The 16,088-nt window shown below is 43.6% G+C and overlaps 1 protein-coding gene across 1 annotated transcript in view; it reads left to right on the forward strand.

Moving 5' to 3' along the window:
- The window catches only part of RXFP1 (relaxin family peptide receptor 1), a 154,574-nt gene extending 142,578 nt beyond the window's left edge, over positions 1-11,996 (forward strand). Inside the window, exons 18-19 of the mRNA XM_033958681.1 lie at positions 3,685-3,903; positions 11,600-11,996. Of these exons, the coding sequence (XP_033814572.1) occupies positions 3,685-3,903; positions 11,600-11,892 (512 nt within the window). The 3' untranslated portion in view covers positions 11,893-11,996. The remainder of the gene's footprint in view (positions 1-3,684; positions 3,904-11,599) is intronic.
- Positions 11,997-16,088: the final 4,092 nt, after the last annotated feature.

Genomic DNA, 16,088 nt, shown 5'->3' on the forward strand with positions numbered 1-16,088 from the left:
GATCCCACATGCCTGTCCCACACTGTCTTGAAGTCAGACCCAATCTCTGTCTCCACCACTTCTACCAGCAGACCGTTCCAAGCACCTGTCACCCTTTCTGTAATAAAGTATTTCCTTAGATTACTCCTGAGCCTATCACCTCTTAACTTCATCCTATGCCCTCTCACTCCGGACCTTCCTGCTGAAGACCATAATCAACCTACATAGATATCATATTAAGAATTGCAATGCCAAATAGGAAGTCACCCCTGTCGAACAACACTTTGGACAAAAACTGCCCACTATACCAATGATTTTATGGCGAGAATACTAAAACAGGACTTTAAAACAATCCAAGACTGTAAAACCTTTGAAACCAAAATAAGGTATTTTGACACCTACCAGACAGGACTTTCCCACTATAAAGACATCTAAAACTGCTCTGACACCTCTCTGTCTCCAGCCTGCCCACCCATCCCTCCCTCCCTATTCCTGAAATGCTTTCATGTTTTCCTTATCTATATTGATATTTGTCAAAATTTGCTTTTTTCTGATCTGAAGGTTCATCATAAAATGCATCGAGTTAGTCTAATAAAAAGAGTATCACCTTATTTCCTTTGTTTTTTATTTCTTTATACTGCCTTGGAAAGTGGACTAACACGGCCACCACACCGTTTCACTCACGTCGTGTGAAGAAATATTTTCTCCGGTTTGTTTTAAATCTACCGCTTAGCAGCTTCATCGCATGCCCCCTAGTCGTAGTATTTTTGTTTTAGACCTCTATCATTGACCCCTGAGCAGTCTCTTCTCAAAGCTGAAAAGACCTAGCCGCTTTAGCCTTTCCTCTTAAGGAAGTCGCCCCATCCCTTTTATCATTTTTGTGGCCCTTCTCTGTACCTTTTCTAATTCCGCTATATCTTTTTTGAGATACGGCAACCAGAACTGCACACAGTATTCGAGGTGTGACCATACTATAGAGCGATACAAGGGCATTATAACATTTTTATCTTTGGTTTTCTACTCCCTTCCTGATAATTCCTATCATTCTATTCGCTTTCTTAGCCGCTACCGCACATTGAGCAGAGGGTTTCAACGTATTCTCAACAATGACACCTAGATCCTTTTCCTGGGCAGGGACTCCTAACATAGAACCTAGCATCACATAACTATAGTTCGGGTTCCTCCAGTAGCGTACTAAGGGGGAGGGCGGGAGGGGGCAATCTGCCCTGGGTGCACGCTTCAAGGGGGTGCACAGCCGGCCGGGTCTGGAAGCTCCCATGCTGCTGAAAATGGCACCTCAGCGCGGCTGCCGACTCTGCTCTGAAATATGTATAGCAGCCACGATGAAGTGCAGCAAGGTCCCGCGATGACTACTTCTGCTGCCTCTGCTCCGGAAGAGGTATGTGACGTCAGGGGGTGGGGGGTGGGGTGGACGGAAACTGCAGTCATCGCAGGACCTTGCCACAAATCCCTGCGTCTGCCGGCCCAACCCCCTCCGACGTCACTTACCTCTTCCGGAGCAGAGGAAGCAGAAGTAGTCATCGCGAGACCTTGCTGATTTCGATGGAGAGAGAAAGGAGCATAGTAGGGTGGTAGAAGAAGAAAAAGGGGGTCAGGGTGGTATGGAAGGGTGGTGAAGGGAGAAAAATGGGGTCAGGATGGTAAGGAAGGGTGTGGAGGGTGAGAAAGGGGGTCAGGGTGGTATGGAAGCGTGGTGAAGAGTGAGAAAGGGGGTCAGGATGGTAAGGAAGGGTGTGGAGGGTGAGAAAGGGGGTCAAGATTGTTTGGAAGCGTGGTGAAGGGTGAGAAAGGGGGTCAGGGTGGTATGGAAGCATGGTGAAGGGTGAGAAAGGGGGCAGATGCTGATGGAAGTGGGGGAAGGGAGAGGAGAGAGTGAAATACCAGACCATGGGAGTGTGGGAGAGGGAAGGAGAGGAGAGAGATGCCAGACCATTGGAGGAGGGAAGGGAAGAAGATGGGTGCCAGACCAATGGGGGTGAAGGGAGAGGCATAAAGTTTCTGGAAGGGGAATAGAAGGAGAGAAGATGCCATATAGAAGGGGCAGAGAGAGGGTAGACAGTGGATGAAAGGAAGAGAGTGACAAGAAGATGAGGAAAGCAGAAACCAGAGAAGACAAGGTAGAAAAAAAATTCTTTTTTTTTTTTTTTTTTTTGCTTTAGGGGAGATGCATTGCTATTTCTGTGGTGTTGCATTGTATGCAGAGTCCAGCTTCTTGGTGCTTCAGTTTAACCTTTGTCTACGTATTTTTATTCTATCTCCCCATTTACAAAACCGTAGAGCGTTTTTTAGCGTTGGCATCTGAGCTGTTACCACCATGGCTAAAAACCACACTACAGTTTTGTAAAAGGGGGAGGGGTTAGTTTGTGATTACATACTAGGTGAAGGTGTTTTTCTGTGTTCTATGTGTTCGAAAAGACATGGTTTTCTGTTAGGATTGACTGTGTAGGATTGATCTGTACTAGTCTGACTTGTTTAGTTTTACAATGGGTGTACTGATGTTGTACTGCTCTCTGCAGTATATAAGATGCTGTCTTTTCCTATGTACACTCAAGTGTGACATGTGGATTGTTACTAAAAATCATGTTTTTCATACAGATGGAGGGGGTCAAAAAATGATGGGCCCTGGGTGTCACATATGCTAGGTACGCCACTGGGTTCCTCTATCCCACATGCATCACTTTGCACTTGCTCACATTAACACCCTCTCCTACAAAACTGCGCTAGCCATTTTTAGTGCAGAGAGCCGCGCTGAATGGCCCTCACTGCTCCTGATGCTCACTGAGTTCCTATGAGCGTCAGGAGCAGTGCAGGCCGTTCAGTGTGGCTCCCCGTGCTAGGAACTGCCATCGCAGTTTCGTAGAAGAGGGGATAAATGTCTTCTGCCATTTTGATGCCCAGTCTCATAAGGTCCTCTTGCAGTTTGTCACTATCCTCTTGCGATTTAACAATTTGGAACAACTTTATCATCAGAAAATTTAATTATCTCACTAATTATTCCCATCTCTAGATCATTGATAAATATGTTAAAAAGCAGCGGTTCCTGCATAGACCCCTGAGAATCCTGGTTTACCCTTCTCCATTGAGAATATTGACCATTTAAACTTACTCTGTTTCCTGTCTTTCAACCAGTTCTTAATCCATAGGACATTACCTCCTATCCCATGACTTTCTAATTTCTACTCTATTGCAGACGTATGGACAAGTCAGGGCAGGGGTGTCAAAGTCCCTCCTCAAGGGCTGCAATCCAGTCAGGTTTTCCCCAATGAATATGCATGAGATCTATTAGCATACAATGAAAGCAGTGCAAGCAAATAGATCTCATGCATATTCATTTCGGGAAATCCTGAAAACCTGACTGGATTGTGGCCCTCGAGGAGGGACTTTGACACCCCTGAGTCCAAAAATTTCAGCTGTTATAGAATACCAGGGTTACACACCCAACTTGCAAGCCAGAATTTACACTCGGTTTCAGCAGATGCACGCCCCTTACTGTAACCCAGGCCCAGAAGCCGCAGTATGCCTCAGCAATAATCTCCCTCCCCTCTCCTTCCTTGCTTGCTTTCCAACTTTGATGGGCACAACAGGAAATATGGGGTGAAAGAGCTCTAAGTTTTCGGTCTGGTTCCCTCAAGGAAACATTTTTGGAACCCAGTCTAATCACATTCTATGTGTTTCTTTACACAGGTGTAAACTTGGCAGCTTTCATCATCATTGTGTTTTCGTACAGCAGTATGTTTTACAGTATCTACCGGACTGCCATCACAGCAACAACAATCCAGAACCATATTAAAAAGGAAATGACCCTGGCCAAGCGCTTCTTCTGCATTGTGTTCACTGATGCGCTCTGCTGGATACCCATCTTTATACTAAAACTACTTTCTCTACTTCAAGTGGAAATACCAGGTATGCTCTCTCCACCCATTTCCCATAAAATGTGCACCTTTCATTTTCAGCTTTATAGTTCTGTAAAACAAAACAAAATCACAAATTTTTTAAATCCACAATGTTATTATGTTAATCAGGTTTTCTATTCCGCCTTTACCTATTTAGTTCAAGGTCAGATTACATTACATTACAAGGTCAGATTACATTACAGATTAGTTCAAGGTCAGTTACCAAGGTAGTTGCAATGGACGGTTTAGCTACCTTACCAGATTCTTATCATACTATATAGTTTCTTATATCCCGCAATTTTCAACAAGGAATCATTAATCAATGTTTTACTTTACTATTGGAAAAACACTGGTATAGTAATGAAATAATAGGCTTTTTATATACACCCACCCTTTAACAACCTACCACCACTGTGGAGTCCCAGCAGGCAAGAGCACAAATGGCCCTAGCAGCTTCCCCTACTTTGAGCGAGATGGTGCCTATGCACCAAATGCAGCTCTTAGCACCTGCCACTGGCATATGAGCCAGCTCTGGGAGTGCCAGTGGGTGTTAAAACACCTGCAATGTTGAGCAATCTCCTTGTGTACAGGGAGGAGTAATTTGACATGCTGGTGCCTATGGTCACTGGCTCATGCCTTCCAGAGGATGATAATTGCCACATGGCCTGGTGGCATCATAACAACTGTTCTCCAGTTGGTTGGGGCTTTGTTGCTTATTACATAGCTACAAATAAGGGAAATATATATTTTTTTAATATATATATTGGCATGCTGTTGTTTAATTATTAAGTTTAGCATGTTGTTAAAAGAGAACCTGATATTTAAAGAATTTATGCTCCATTAGTTTTGGGTCCTTTTACTAAGCTATAACAAAAAGTGGTCTTAATGTGCCCTTACAAAGGTCTTTCCCGCCTACTAAGACCAATGGCTGGTATTCTGTTTTTTATATTAATAGCCATGTGCTAATGTTGCCATTAAGGTACACCAAAAAAAAAACCTAGGAGAAACAACCCCACGAGGATCAATAGATTTTATTCATATAAACTCAAGTCTGAAATACATGGATATAAAGTCCTTGGCCTTTGGTGACCCGAGATCCTTCATGATCAGTCAGTGACGTACCAAGGGGGGGGGGGGCGGTCCACCCTGGGTGCAGCCTTAGGGGGGGTGCACAGCCGGCCCGGTCCCTATCGCACTCTCTCCCTCCTTACTGCCACCCTCCGTCGTGGCGCTTTCACACACACACCCTTCCCTTCATGGCGCTTTCACCCCCTCCCTCCCAGGCCTGGTCCAGTCCAACAAACCTCCCTGCCCTGTGGCCGGCGATGTCTAAACTGCCTTCTTAAGGCAGCTGGAATGTTGTAGTTGCATATGGCTGCCATAAAGGTCGTCTCTGACGCAACAGGAAGTTGCATCAGAAACGACCTTTACGGCAGTTTAGATATCGCCGGCCACAGGGCAGGGAGGTTTGTCGGACCGGGCCTGTTGGGGGGGGGAAGCGCCATGAAGGTAAGGGGCAGGGAGGGAGAAAGGGAGGAAAGGTGGGGTGGAGAGGAAAAGACGCTGAAGGGAAATGGGTAAAACAGAGGGGGGAGAAGGACACTGAAAGCACATGGGGAAGACAGAGGGGGAGAAGGACGCTGAAAGCAAATGGGGAAGACAGAGGGTGAGAAGGACGCTGAAAGCACATGGGGAAGACAGAGGGGGAGAAGGACGCTGAAAGCACATGGGGAAGACAGAGGGGGAGAGGGACGCTGAAAGCACATGGGGAAGACAGAGGGGGAAGGATGCTGAAAGTACATGAGGAAGACAGAGGGGGAGGATGCTGATAGCACATGGGGAAGACAGGGGGAGAAGGACGCTGAAGGGAAATGGGGATGACAGAGTGGGAAGAAGACACTGAAGAGAAATGGGGAACAGAGAGTGGGGAGAAGATGCTGGAAGGGAAGAAGACAGAGATGCCAGACTATGGGGGGGGGGGGGAGAGGAGGAAAGAAGATGGGTGCCAGACCAATTTGGAAGGGGGGGAGAAAGGGAGAGGCACAGTAACAGAACAAATGGAAGACGCAGAGAGAAGAGAGACAGTGGATGGAAGGAATTGAATGAGAAGATGAGGAAAGCAGAAACCAGAGAATAAAGATAGAAAAAAAATTATATTTCTTTTTCTTTTTTTGCCCCAAGATAAAGTAGTATATTAGTTGTGTTGATAAAAATTTATAAACAAAGCCCTGCCAGCTGAACATCTCTTTCTCTAGTTCAGCAGCCAGAACTTTGATTTATAAGGAAGGAATAAGCTAAATATTGCAGTACTGAGGCTTGTATGGATGCTGCGGGGACGATGAGGGGGCAATGAAGGGAATGGCGGTGACGGAGCGGTGAAGGGGACGGTGCAGTGACGGGGACTGATTTTTTCCCCGTGTCATTCTCTAGTGCTCATGTCAAAAACCTCCCTCTGACTCAGCTTCCTGTTTCCGCTTTTGACTGAGCACCGCATTCCCGATTTGAAGTTCTGTTAATGCCAGGGGTAGAAGGAAGCCCGTTGCCGATCTTAAGTGTCATTGCGGGGGAGGGGGGGTGTTGACGATCTTGTTGCCAAAATCGGAAAGGTGAGGAAGGGAGAAAGATGGGCCTGTGGTGGATGGAGAGACTGAGAGAAGGGGGCAGATGATGGAAGTGGGGAGAGAGAAGAGGGAAAATGATGGAAGTGGGGAGAAGGGGCAGATGATGGAAGTGGAGAGAAGGGGGAGGGAGAAAGGGCAGATGATGGAAGTGGGAAAAGAGAAGAGGGCAGATGATGGAATTGGGGGAAAAGAGAGAGAAGAGGCAGATGATGGAAGTGGAGAGAAGGGGAAGATGATGGAAGTGGGGAGAGAGAAGAGGGCAGATGATTGAAGTGGGGAGAAGGGAGAGCAAATGCTGAATGGAAGTGAAGAAAGATAACACATACTGGATGGAAGGAGGGATAAAGAAAAAGGACATATGCTGGATGGGGGAAGAAGATAGAGTTAGTGAGATAGTGGAGGGGTGAAGGAAAGGGGTGGCATGCTGGGGGTAGACATAGTGAAAAGAGGGAAACTAAGGACGGCATAGTAAGAAATAATTTAATTTAGATGGAGGCAGAAAATAAAGAAGGAAGACCAGAGAAGGGAAGAGAGAGAGGAGAGAGAGATGCCAGAGAATGGGGAAGGAGACAGAGATATCAGATCTGAGTGGAGGAAATGAGAAGAGAGAGATGCTAAAAACCACAGGGGGGAGGGAAAGAGAGATGAAAGGAGAAAGATGCCAGACCATGAGGGAACAGAGGGAATATGATGGATGCCAGACCAAAGGGGGGGTTAGAGGAGAGAGGGCAGGGGGAGACAGACAGTTTCTGGAAGAGGCAGACAGTGGATGGAATGGGCAGATGCTGGATTGAAGAGACAGGGCAGACGCTGGAAGGAAAAGAGTGAAACAAAGATAAAAGCAGAAACCAGAGACAACAAAAGGTAGAAAAAAATCATTTTATTTCTATTTTGTCATTAGAATATATCAGATTTGAAATATATATCCTGCTAGAGACATAACTGGGGACTGCAAAGCCCAGGCAGTGCTTCTTTAGCTTCTAGCTGGCTTAGGGCTCTCTCGGACCATGGGGCAGTTGCCCTAGTTGCACTCCATAACGCTATTCCTGTCATGTGTGAGTGCAGTATTCTGTTAGCATATTTCTGTGTAGCATTCTATAATAATTTGGCTTGTTCAGTTTTCTTGATAGTAGAGGGAATATATGTGAAATGGAGGGGAGACAGAGGTTTTGTTGGTCCTTGCTCTGTATATTTATATTTATAAAATGACAATTGTACAGAATATTGTTTCTTTTTATACTTTAATAAAATATATTCAATATAAAATCATAACTGAGACTTGTGCGGATGGGATCAGATGGTTTGCAGGGACTGAGCTTGCGGAGACGGGGCAGAAATGTGTTTTTTAAATTTCAGTCTTAGTAGTTTGCCGGTCCACAAAATAATTATTTTATTTCTGCCAGTCCACGGGTGTAGAAAAGTTGAAAAACACTGCTCTAGAGCAGAGTCAGCAGCTGCACTGAGGTGCAGGAAGGTCCCCCGATGACTCGTCTGCCGGCTTTGCTCCAGAAGAAGTAAGTTATGTCGGAGGGGGTGGATCCGGCAGACGCAGTCATCGCGGGTCCTTGCCACAAATCCCTGCGTCTGCCGGGTCAACCCCCTCCGACATAACTTACTTCTTCCGGAGCAAAGCCTGGAGTCATCGCGGGACCTTCCAGCATGTGGCTGCTGACTCTGCTCCAGAGCTAGTATGTCGGAGTGGGGTGGACTGGCAGCCGACAGCTACAGTCATCGCGAGAAAGGAGCAGGACTGCTGGAATGAGAGTGGTACAGAGAGAGAAAGGGGGCAGGGTGGTATGGAAGGGTGGTGCTGATGGAATTGATGTACAGGGAAAGGGGAGAGAGACATAAGGGGGAAGGATACTGGATGGAATTGGATCGGAGGGAAAGAAAGGGGGCAGATGCTGATTGAAGAGGGATGGATGGAGAAAGGGCAGACATTGGATGGTAGTGTGGCAGGTAGAGGAGGAGCCTATGCTGGATGGAAGTGCAGATGGGAGAGATAAGGGAGCAAATGCAGGAAGGAAATGGGAGGAGAGAAAGAGGGGAGCAGATGATGGAAGTGGACAGAGAGAGAAGGTACTAGATGGAAGGGGTAGAGAAAGAGGGCACATGATGGAAGAAGAGGATAAATAAAAGGAGAGCACATGATGGGGGAAAAGGATTGAGTTAGGGAAATTCTGGAGGGGTGAGGGAAAGAGGTGGCGAGCTGTTGGTAGACAGTAAAAAAGAAAATTGATGAGAGGGTAGTAAGAACGTAATCTAGATGAATGCAGAAAATAAATTGAAAAGGAAAATGAGGGAAGAAAGGGATTGCAGAAGAGAGGTGTAGGAGAGGGAAGGAGAGGAGAGAGATGCCAGAGAGATGGAAAGGAGAGATGGAAGGGAGAGGCATACAGTTTCTGGAAGGGGCATAGGAGTGATGATGCCATATAGGGACAGAGAGATGGCAGACAGTGGATGGAAGGAAGAGAGTAACAAGAAGATGAGGAAAGCAGAAACCAGAGAAGACAAAGGTAGAACAAAAATTTTCTATTTATTTATTGCTTTAGGAGACATGTGTCACTGTTTCTGTGGTGTTGCATTGTATGCAGAGTCCAGCTTCTTCCTAGTTCAATTTAACCTTTGTCTATGTATTTCTATTTTATCCTCTCTTTTACAAAACTGTGGAGCATTTTTCAGCGCCAGCCGTGGTGGTAGCAGCTCTGATGCTCAGAGCGTCTGAGCTGTTACCACCGTGGTTAAAATCCACACTACAGTTTTGTAAAAGGGGGAGTGGTTAATTTGTGATGATATTCCATACTAGGTGAAGGTATTTTCTGTGTGTTCAAAAGACATGGTTTTCTGTTAGGATTGATGGTGTAGGATTGATCTGTACTAGTCTGGCTTGTTTAGTTTTACAATGAGTGTATTGCTGTTGTACTGCTCACTGCAGTATGTAAGATGCTGCCTTTTCCTAGGTACTCATGTGTGACGTGTGGCTTGTTACTAAAAATAATGTTTTTTGTACAGATGGGGGGGGTTTCAAAAAATGATTGGCCCCGGGTGTCACATATGCTAGGTACGCCACTGTGATCAGCATTTGACTATTTTGCTTCTCGTGCCTTAAGTACCACTCTCTACAAGTGTATGCATAAGTTTGGAGTTTGTATTTCCAGCGCAATAGCACCATCTAGTGGATCAACTCCCATGCCCTGAGGAAGTCTTCCATTTGGAGGCAAAAAAACAGACCGTGTCGGGTCACCATAGTCAAAGGACTTTATATCCATGTCACCTCTTTGACAATTAACTGTTTTAGTTTCTGTATAGCACCCCCTACTTCTAGGTCCCTCCTCTTGCTTCTCCATGCCCCCTTCCCCTACTACTTTCCCCTTCCTCTTTGATCTGTTGCCTTTGTATAGGTTTGTGCGACTCACAAATGGAAGATTATATTAGATTTCAGACTTGCGCTTATATGAATAAAATCTGTTGATTCCCAGGTTGATATGTTCTATCCCACTCCCCACTTGCTCCTTCCCGCCATTAAGGCACAGCCATATTTAGAAATTACCATGTGAGCACTTACTATCACTACAAATTGGGTGATGGTAACTAGTTAGTGCTCAGTAATGCAGATGTGCTAACTTGTTAGTGCAGGAATGCCCACCTTCTGGCTAGGATATGTCCCCACAAAAAAAATTAGGAATATTTTTTTAGCATGTGATTAATGCATGCACATTTCAGAGTTACCCCAGAACACCATACATTAGCTTTGCATACATTAGCATTTAAGGCCCCTTTTACAAAACGGTGGTAGCACGGTTTGGTGCAGTAAATGTGACATAGGCCGTAGGACTTGAAAGGGCTGTGCCGAATTTGCCACATGGGAATCGCTACTGTGGCTTTGTAAAAGGAACCCTTAATGCAACTCTGTAAAAGAACCACTTTGAGAATTATGCTCATAAATTGGCCTCTTTGAAAATGTACAAATGCATTAAATTCTTACATTTAGGTGCATAAATCATGGGCATTACTGGGGCAGATTCAGAGCAAGGAAAACAGTAACAAGCAGCAAAACACAAAGCAGACCAACAGAAATAGGACTTTTGTGGTTTATTTAAATCCATCACATGCTGTGACCACGTTTTGCCCTAAGGCTGCATCAGGGGTTAGAGCTACAGTATGAACATTAAAATTATGAAAATCATACAAAAACAATAAATACTATCTCCCCCCCCCCCCCTTTTTACTAAGCCGGAGCACTAAATGCTCCAACGCTGCTCCAAATTCTATGACATCAGAGCAGCATCAAAGGCAGTCTGAGACTGTCATCCTGCTGAAGACTTAGCCGGTCCACATACCAAGGTTGGTGAGGCCAGTCCGGAGCCACCAGGATCACAAGGCCCAGAAGAGATGCAATCCGGCGAATGACCCTGCCCACCATGGGCAAGGAGGGAAAACTTAAAGGAGACCGACAGTAGACCAGGGTTGGACTAACACGTCCAACCCCGCGCATGCCGTTGATACGAGGACATAAATTACTAGTACTATGTTCCAGCATATTCACAAATACAGCTTACAAGATGAGCAAATAACTGATCCCAGGATCCACAGCCCTTAAAGTAAGACTCAAGGGAGGCATTTAAACTGAGCTTTTATTTTTATTATTAATATTAGCTCAGGGCTGTAAACATGTCAAATATGAGACAATTTTACTGCAGTGGTAGAAGGGACACTCAGAAAATTGCTCTTATTTTCCAACACAGTTCAATCAGAAAGCAAACTTCCTTTTAAAAACTCATTGTGACCAAAATCATCACTCTCCCCCAATTTTTCAATTAACTCCCCCCAACTTTAGGGAGTTTCATTATTATTGTAAAAGGTTGAGTTTGTTAGGTAGCATAAATTAGATGCTGAAACATCAGCTGAGAGAAATGGCAAGAGAAATCATATAATGCCCCTTCAGAAAGTACTTGAAATGGAGTAGCAAAAGTTCAGGCTCAAGAGCAGAGTCTAGGCCTGCTTGAAACTTTACTTATTTGTATACATATACACATAGCTATTAAATGCTTGATGTATTTCTCTGGATTTATTTATTTTTTTTAGGAAGCATAAGTTCCTGGGTGGTAATTTTCATACTTCCAATAAACAGTGCTTTGAACCCTATTCTCTACACACTGACAACAAGACCCTTTAAAGAAAGAATGTGTCAAATCTGGAATAACTACAAGCATCGTACATCCAAAGACAAGCAGAGAACATATAGCTCCTCTTTATTCTGGGTAGAGATGTGGCCCCTGCAGAATTCATCACAAGTAATAATTAATCCAGAACTTTACACCGACTCCTCTGAAATGTCTGTTGTCATGCATTCGACAAGGCTGAACTCTTATGCATGAGAATGTGTTTCTTGTATAACATTCGTGCTGCATTTTGCACCTCACTGAACCTACTTCTTCGTCAGTGGTATAGGAAGGACAATTATATGGCTCAATCAAACCGATTACTGGCTGACAAACTAAGGGCTCCTTTTACAAAGGTGCGTTAGGGTCTTAACGCACAGAATAGCACGCGCTAAAATGCCCTTCGTGCTAGCCGCTACCGCCTCCTCTTGAGTAGGCGGTAGTTTTTCAGGTAGCGCGCACTAATCTGGTATATGCACTAAAAACGCTAGCGAACCTTTGTAAAAGGAGCCCTAAAAGTTGCTTCTGGCTGATAAAAGATTTAAGGCATTTTTGTTTAAAAAAAAAACAAAAAACTGTTCATCTGTATAGATATTTTGGATTAGATATTTATAGAAGATATCACTAATATTTTGCAAAAGTGGTCATGGTTTATGGTTATCATGGTTAAAATGTAGAGAAATAAAGTGCTTCTTCCTGACCACCAAAAGTAATGGTAGCAGATGGCTCAATACTCTGAAGTGATCTGCCTTCTGCAGACAAGCATTCTGGTTACAAATACATTACATAGAATTATTCACATCACTGCACATTTTTACAGATATAATGTAAATTTTTAAATTAGTGGGAATTACAGATCTAAGAAAAATAGATCAAGAATATATGTAAATTTCAATGCTGTACTGTTTTTCACTTGTAATAAAAGATGTTGTTTCAAAAGAAAAAAATGTTGCTAATGGTGCCCTTTAAAAATAGTAGTTGCATCCTAGACTGCAAGAGTCAAGCTAAGGAAAAACAGGAATATGTCCTTAGTTAGCACACTTTGTAACTTTATTATTGAAATTCTATTTTACAAATACAGTCAAACCTCAGTTTGCTAGTAACGTGGTTTGCGAGTGTTTTGCAAGACAAGCAAAACACTCGAGTAAACTGTAACTCGCAAACCGAGCATTGACTCGATTTGCGAGCCTCCACCCGACCCGAGTCCAGGAACCAGCAGTATTGCACCCCTGAGGCCACAGTACTGCTCCCGCCCTTCACGATCACCTCCTCCCCCTCCACTGACCGGCCCTGTCTTTACCCTTGCGCCGCCGGTTTTAGAAAATGCCTGCCGTCAGTTTTCTGCTGGGCCTTGAGCATGAGAATCTCGGTGAGGGTGAGATCCAGAAGGCCTTGAGCATGCGCAGATGCTCAAGGCCCAGCAGAAAACCGGTGGCAGGCACTTTCTAACACCAGCAGCGCACGGGTATGGACAGGGCCGGTCAGTGGGGGGGCAGGAGGCGATAGCAGCGCCCGTGATCTCGGGGGGAGCATGGGAGTCGGGGTGAGTCCGGCAGGAGCTGCTTTGACATGCAGCTCCTGATTGGTAAGGCCTGACTTAGTGCAGGAAGAGGCGGTCGGAGCATACAGCCAATGATTTCCTGCACTCGCCGGCACTCCGGCTGCTCTCTCCTGCCTTTCCCGCTGCCCTCTCCAGTCTCACCCATGAAAACCCATATTTGCACTTTTACAAGATTCGCGGGGGTTCCTGGAACGGGACCCCCGTGAATATAGGGGGGAATACTGTAAATAAAAAAACTTCAGTAAGAAATTAGCACTTATTTGTGCATTCCAACCACAGTCTATCAATATTAGAGGAAAAAGGTCTCAGAAGCCATGGGAAGCAAACACTTTCCTCTAGGCCAGGGGTAGGCAATTCCGGTCCTTGAGAGCCGGAGCCAGGTCAGGTTTTCAGAAACTAAAAATCATACTATTCAAAAAAAAAAAAAACCTACTACCCAACAATTCCTTGAAATCAACCTAACACCATCACTATTCTCAAAAACAATCTAACACCACAAGAACCTCCTCATCTCTTTGAACCAATCTCACTATTCTCAAATTCCTCTGGAAATGGCCAGATATATCCTTATGTAATCCGCCTTGAACTGCAAGGTAACGGCAGAATAGAAATCACTAATGTAATGTAATATCCACAATGAATATGTATGAGATGGATTTGCATGCACTGCCTCCTTAAGATGCAAATCTATCTCATGCATATTTATTGTGGATATCCTGTAAACCTGACCTGGCTCCAGCTCTCAAGGACCAGAATTGCCTACCCCTGGCCTAGAGGAAAGTGTTTGCTTCCCACGGCTTCTGAGGCCTTTTTCCTCTAATATCGATAGACTGTGGTTAGAATACTCAAATAAATGCTGATTTCTTACTGAAGATTTTTGGATTTATATTTATAACACTGAACAAATACCATCTATGAAATACCATCTATGAAATAATTTCCTCCAAAATGCTGGTTTTACTTCCTTAAAATGATCTAGTGATTATGAACTATCAAAAATCTGTAGCTGTTCCGTTTCATTTAAGTTTACCTGCTCATTGGCCTGGTACTTTCCCTCTCACTTGGGCAAATGAGAAAGTTGTTTATTTGGGAATTACAATTCCGCAAAATATTTCTCAGCTTCTTGATCTTAATATACAGCCCTTGTTGGATAGGACTAAATATCATCTCATGATTTGGTGTCATCTTTCTGTTTCTTTAATAGGCCATATTGCCCTCTATAACATGTTGGTACTACCTCAATGATTATATGTTTATCAGATGTTGCCTTTATCTCTTTCTCGGAAAACAGAACTTCACTTGGATAAATTGGTCTGTGGATTTCTTTGGGTGGGAGGTCGTTTGCGCCTCCCTCTTAGTACGGTGGTTTTACCAATTGACAAGGGAGGTTTGGGTATGTTGTCTCTAAGATGCTTTGTAGAGGCCTCTCATATGCGCCATATTCACGATTGGTTCTTGTCTACATCTTATTTTTTATGGACTATTTATTTAAACATTAATATACCGCATAAAAGCTACAGTAGAATTGCAATTTCATTTTAGTTATCTACTTCATACCCCTAGAGTTGTGGCTGCTGTCCTGGGAAGCCCATATTTTTTTCTTGCTCCCTTAAGATCCACGTAGAGACAAGTCTGTGGACAGATGGGTTTAGACTTTTGCTCTACTCCTTTATTGTCTATTTGTGGCAATGGTTTTTTTCATCCTGGTATGAATGACATCAACTAGATTTCAGATGGTAAGGAGGGGACCTATTTTTTATTTGTATCAGCTCCTTAATGATGATGGTACTTTACCAGTCCTCTCTCAGCTGCGAACTACTTATGGTTAGACTAATTTGGATACTTTTTCTTATATACAACTCAGACATTATGTGAACTCTTTGCCAACTTCAAATTTACTTCTTAAGGTGTATGAGCTTTTGTAAGAAATATATTGGTTAGTAGCTCAACTGATAGTACCATTGAGACACTTCAGACATTCTCTTATGGATTTTTCTCCACCTTTAGATTATACCAAGGTGGCCCAGGCTTGGAGTGTGGAGCTACAAATCACATTGCAGGGTTCTAATATATATCATTTCTTGAAATTATTACCCGATATCTCATTTTTTGAAATGGGATATACCATATATTTATTTGTTGTTTATATACAGTATAGCGCCTTGGCGTGCTTATCATGCAACACTTGTCTCTGAGGGTTCTTGTCATCCTAAAGCCACTTTATCCCATATGTTTTGGATCTGTCCTTGGGTACGTAAATTTTGGTCTATAATTGTTTCTAAAATTGGTAGCATGTGGAACACCAGATGACATTATAATAGTTATAGCTTATTTTGGTTATTTGACTTACAACATCCTATTTCCTGTGGTCTTAAAGGTTTTCTGAAACGGACCAAGCTTTCAGGTTTGAAAGTAATCCATTCTCTTTTGATAGGATTAGTACATCCAACTTATGGTCATTGGCGTTCCAATATGCTACATCTCTTAATTATGGAAAGCTTGTCTCTTTCTGAATGGGAAACTCGGAAGGGACAGGTGTAGCTCACGCTTTGGCAGCCTTTTTTTAAATACGTTAACTCCTACAGCAAGAAATCATGTTTTGATTGTTCGTTCTTTAATCAATTTTTTTTTCAGCTCTAGAAAGGGGAGGGAAGATGGGAAGATGAAGAGGGGGGTTAGTTGTAATTCTGTAAGTTTCATTTGACATTGTATTATATTGTTTGTATTTATATTGGACATTGTGATGTATGGTTTGTATTTGATTTTACATTTGAAATTTAATAAACATAAAATCTGGGGAAAAAATATAATTTCCCACTGACTGTATCACATATGAATTTTGAGAAACAGC

Source organism: Geotrypetes seraphini, chromosome 1 (assembly GCF_902459505.1).
Source record: "Geotrypetes seraphini chromosome 1, aGeoSer1.1, whole genome shotgun sequence".
Lineage (NCBI taxonomy): Eukaryota > Metazoa > Chordata > Amphibia > Gymnophiona > Dermophiidae > Geotrypetes > Geotrypetes seraphini.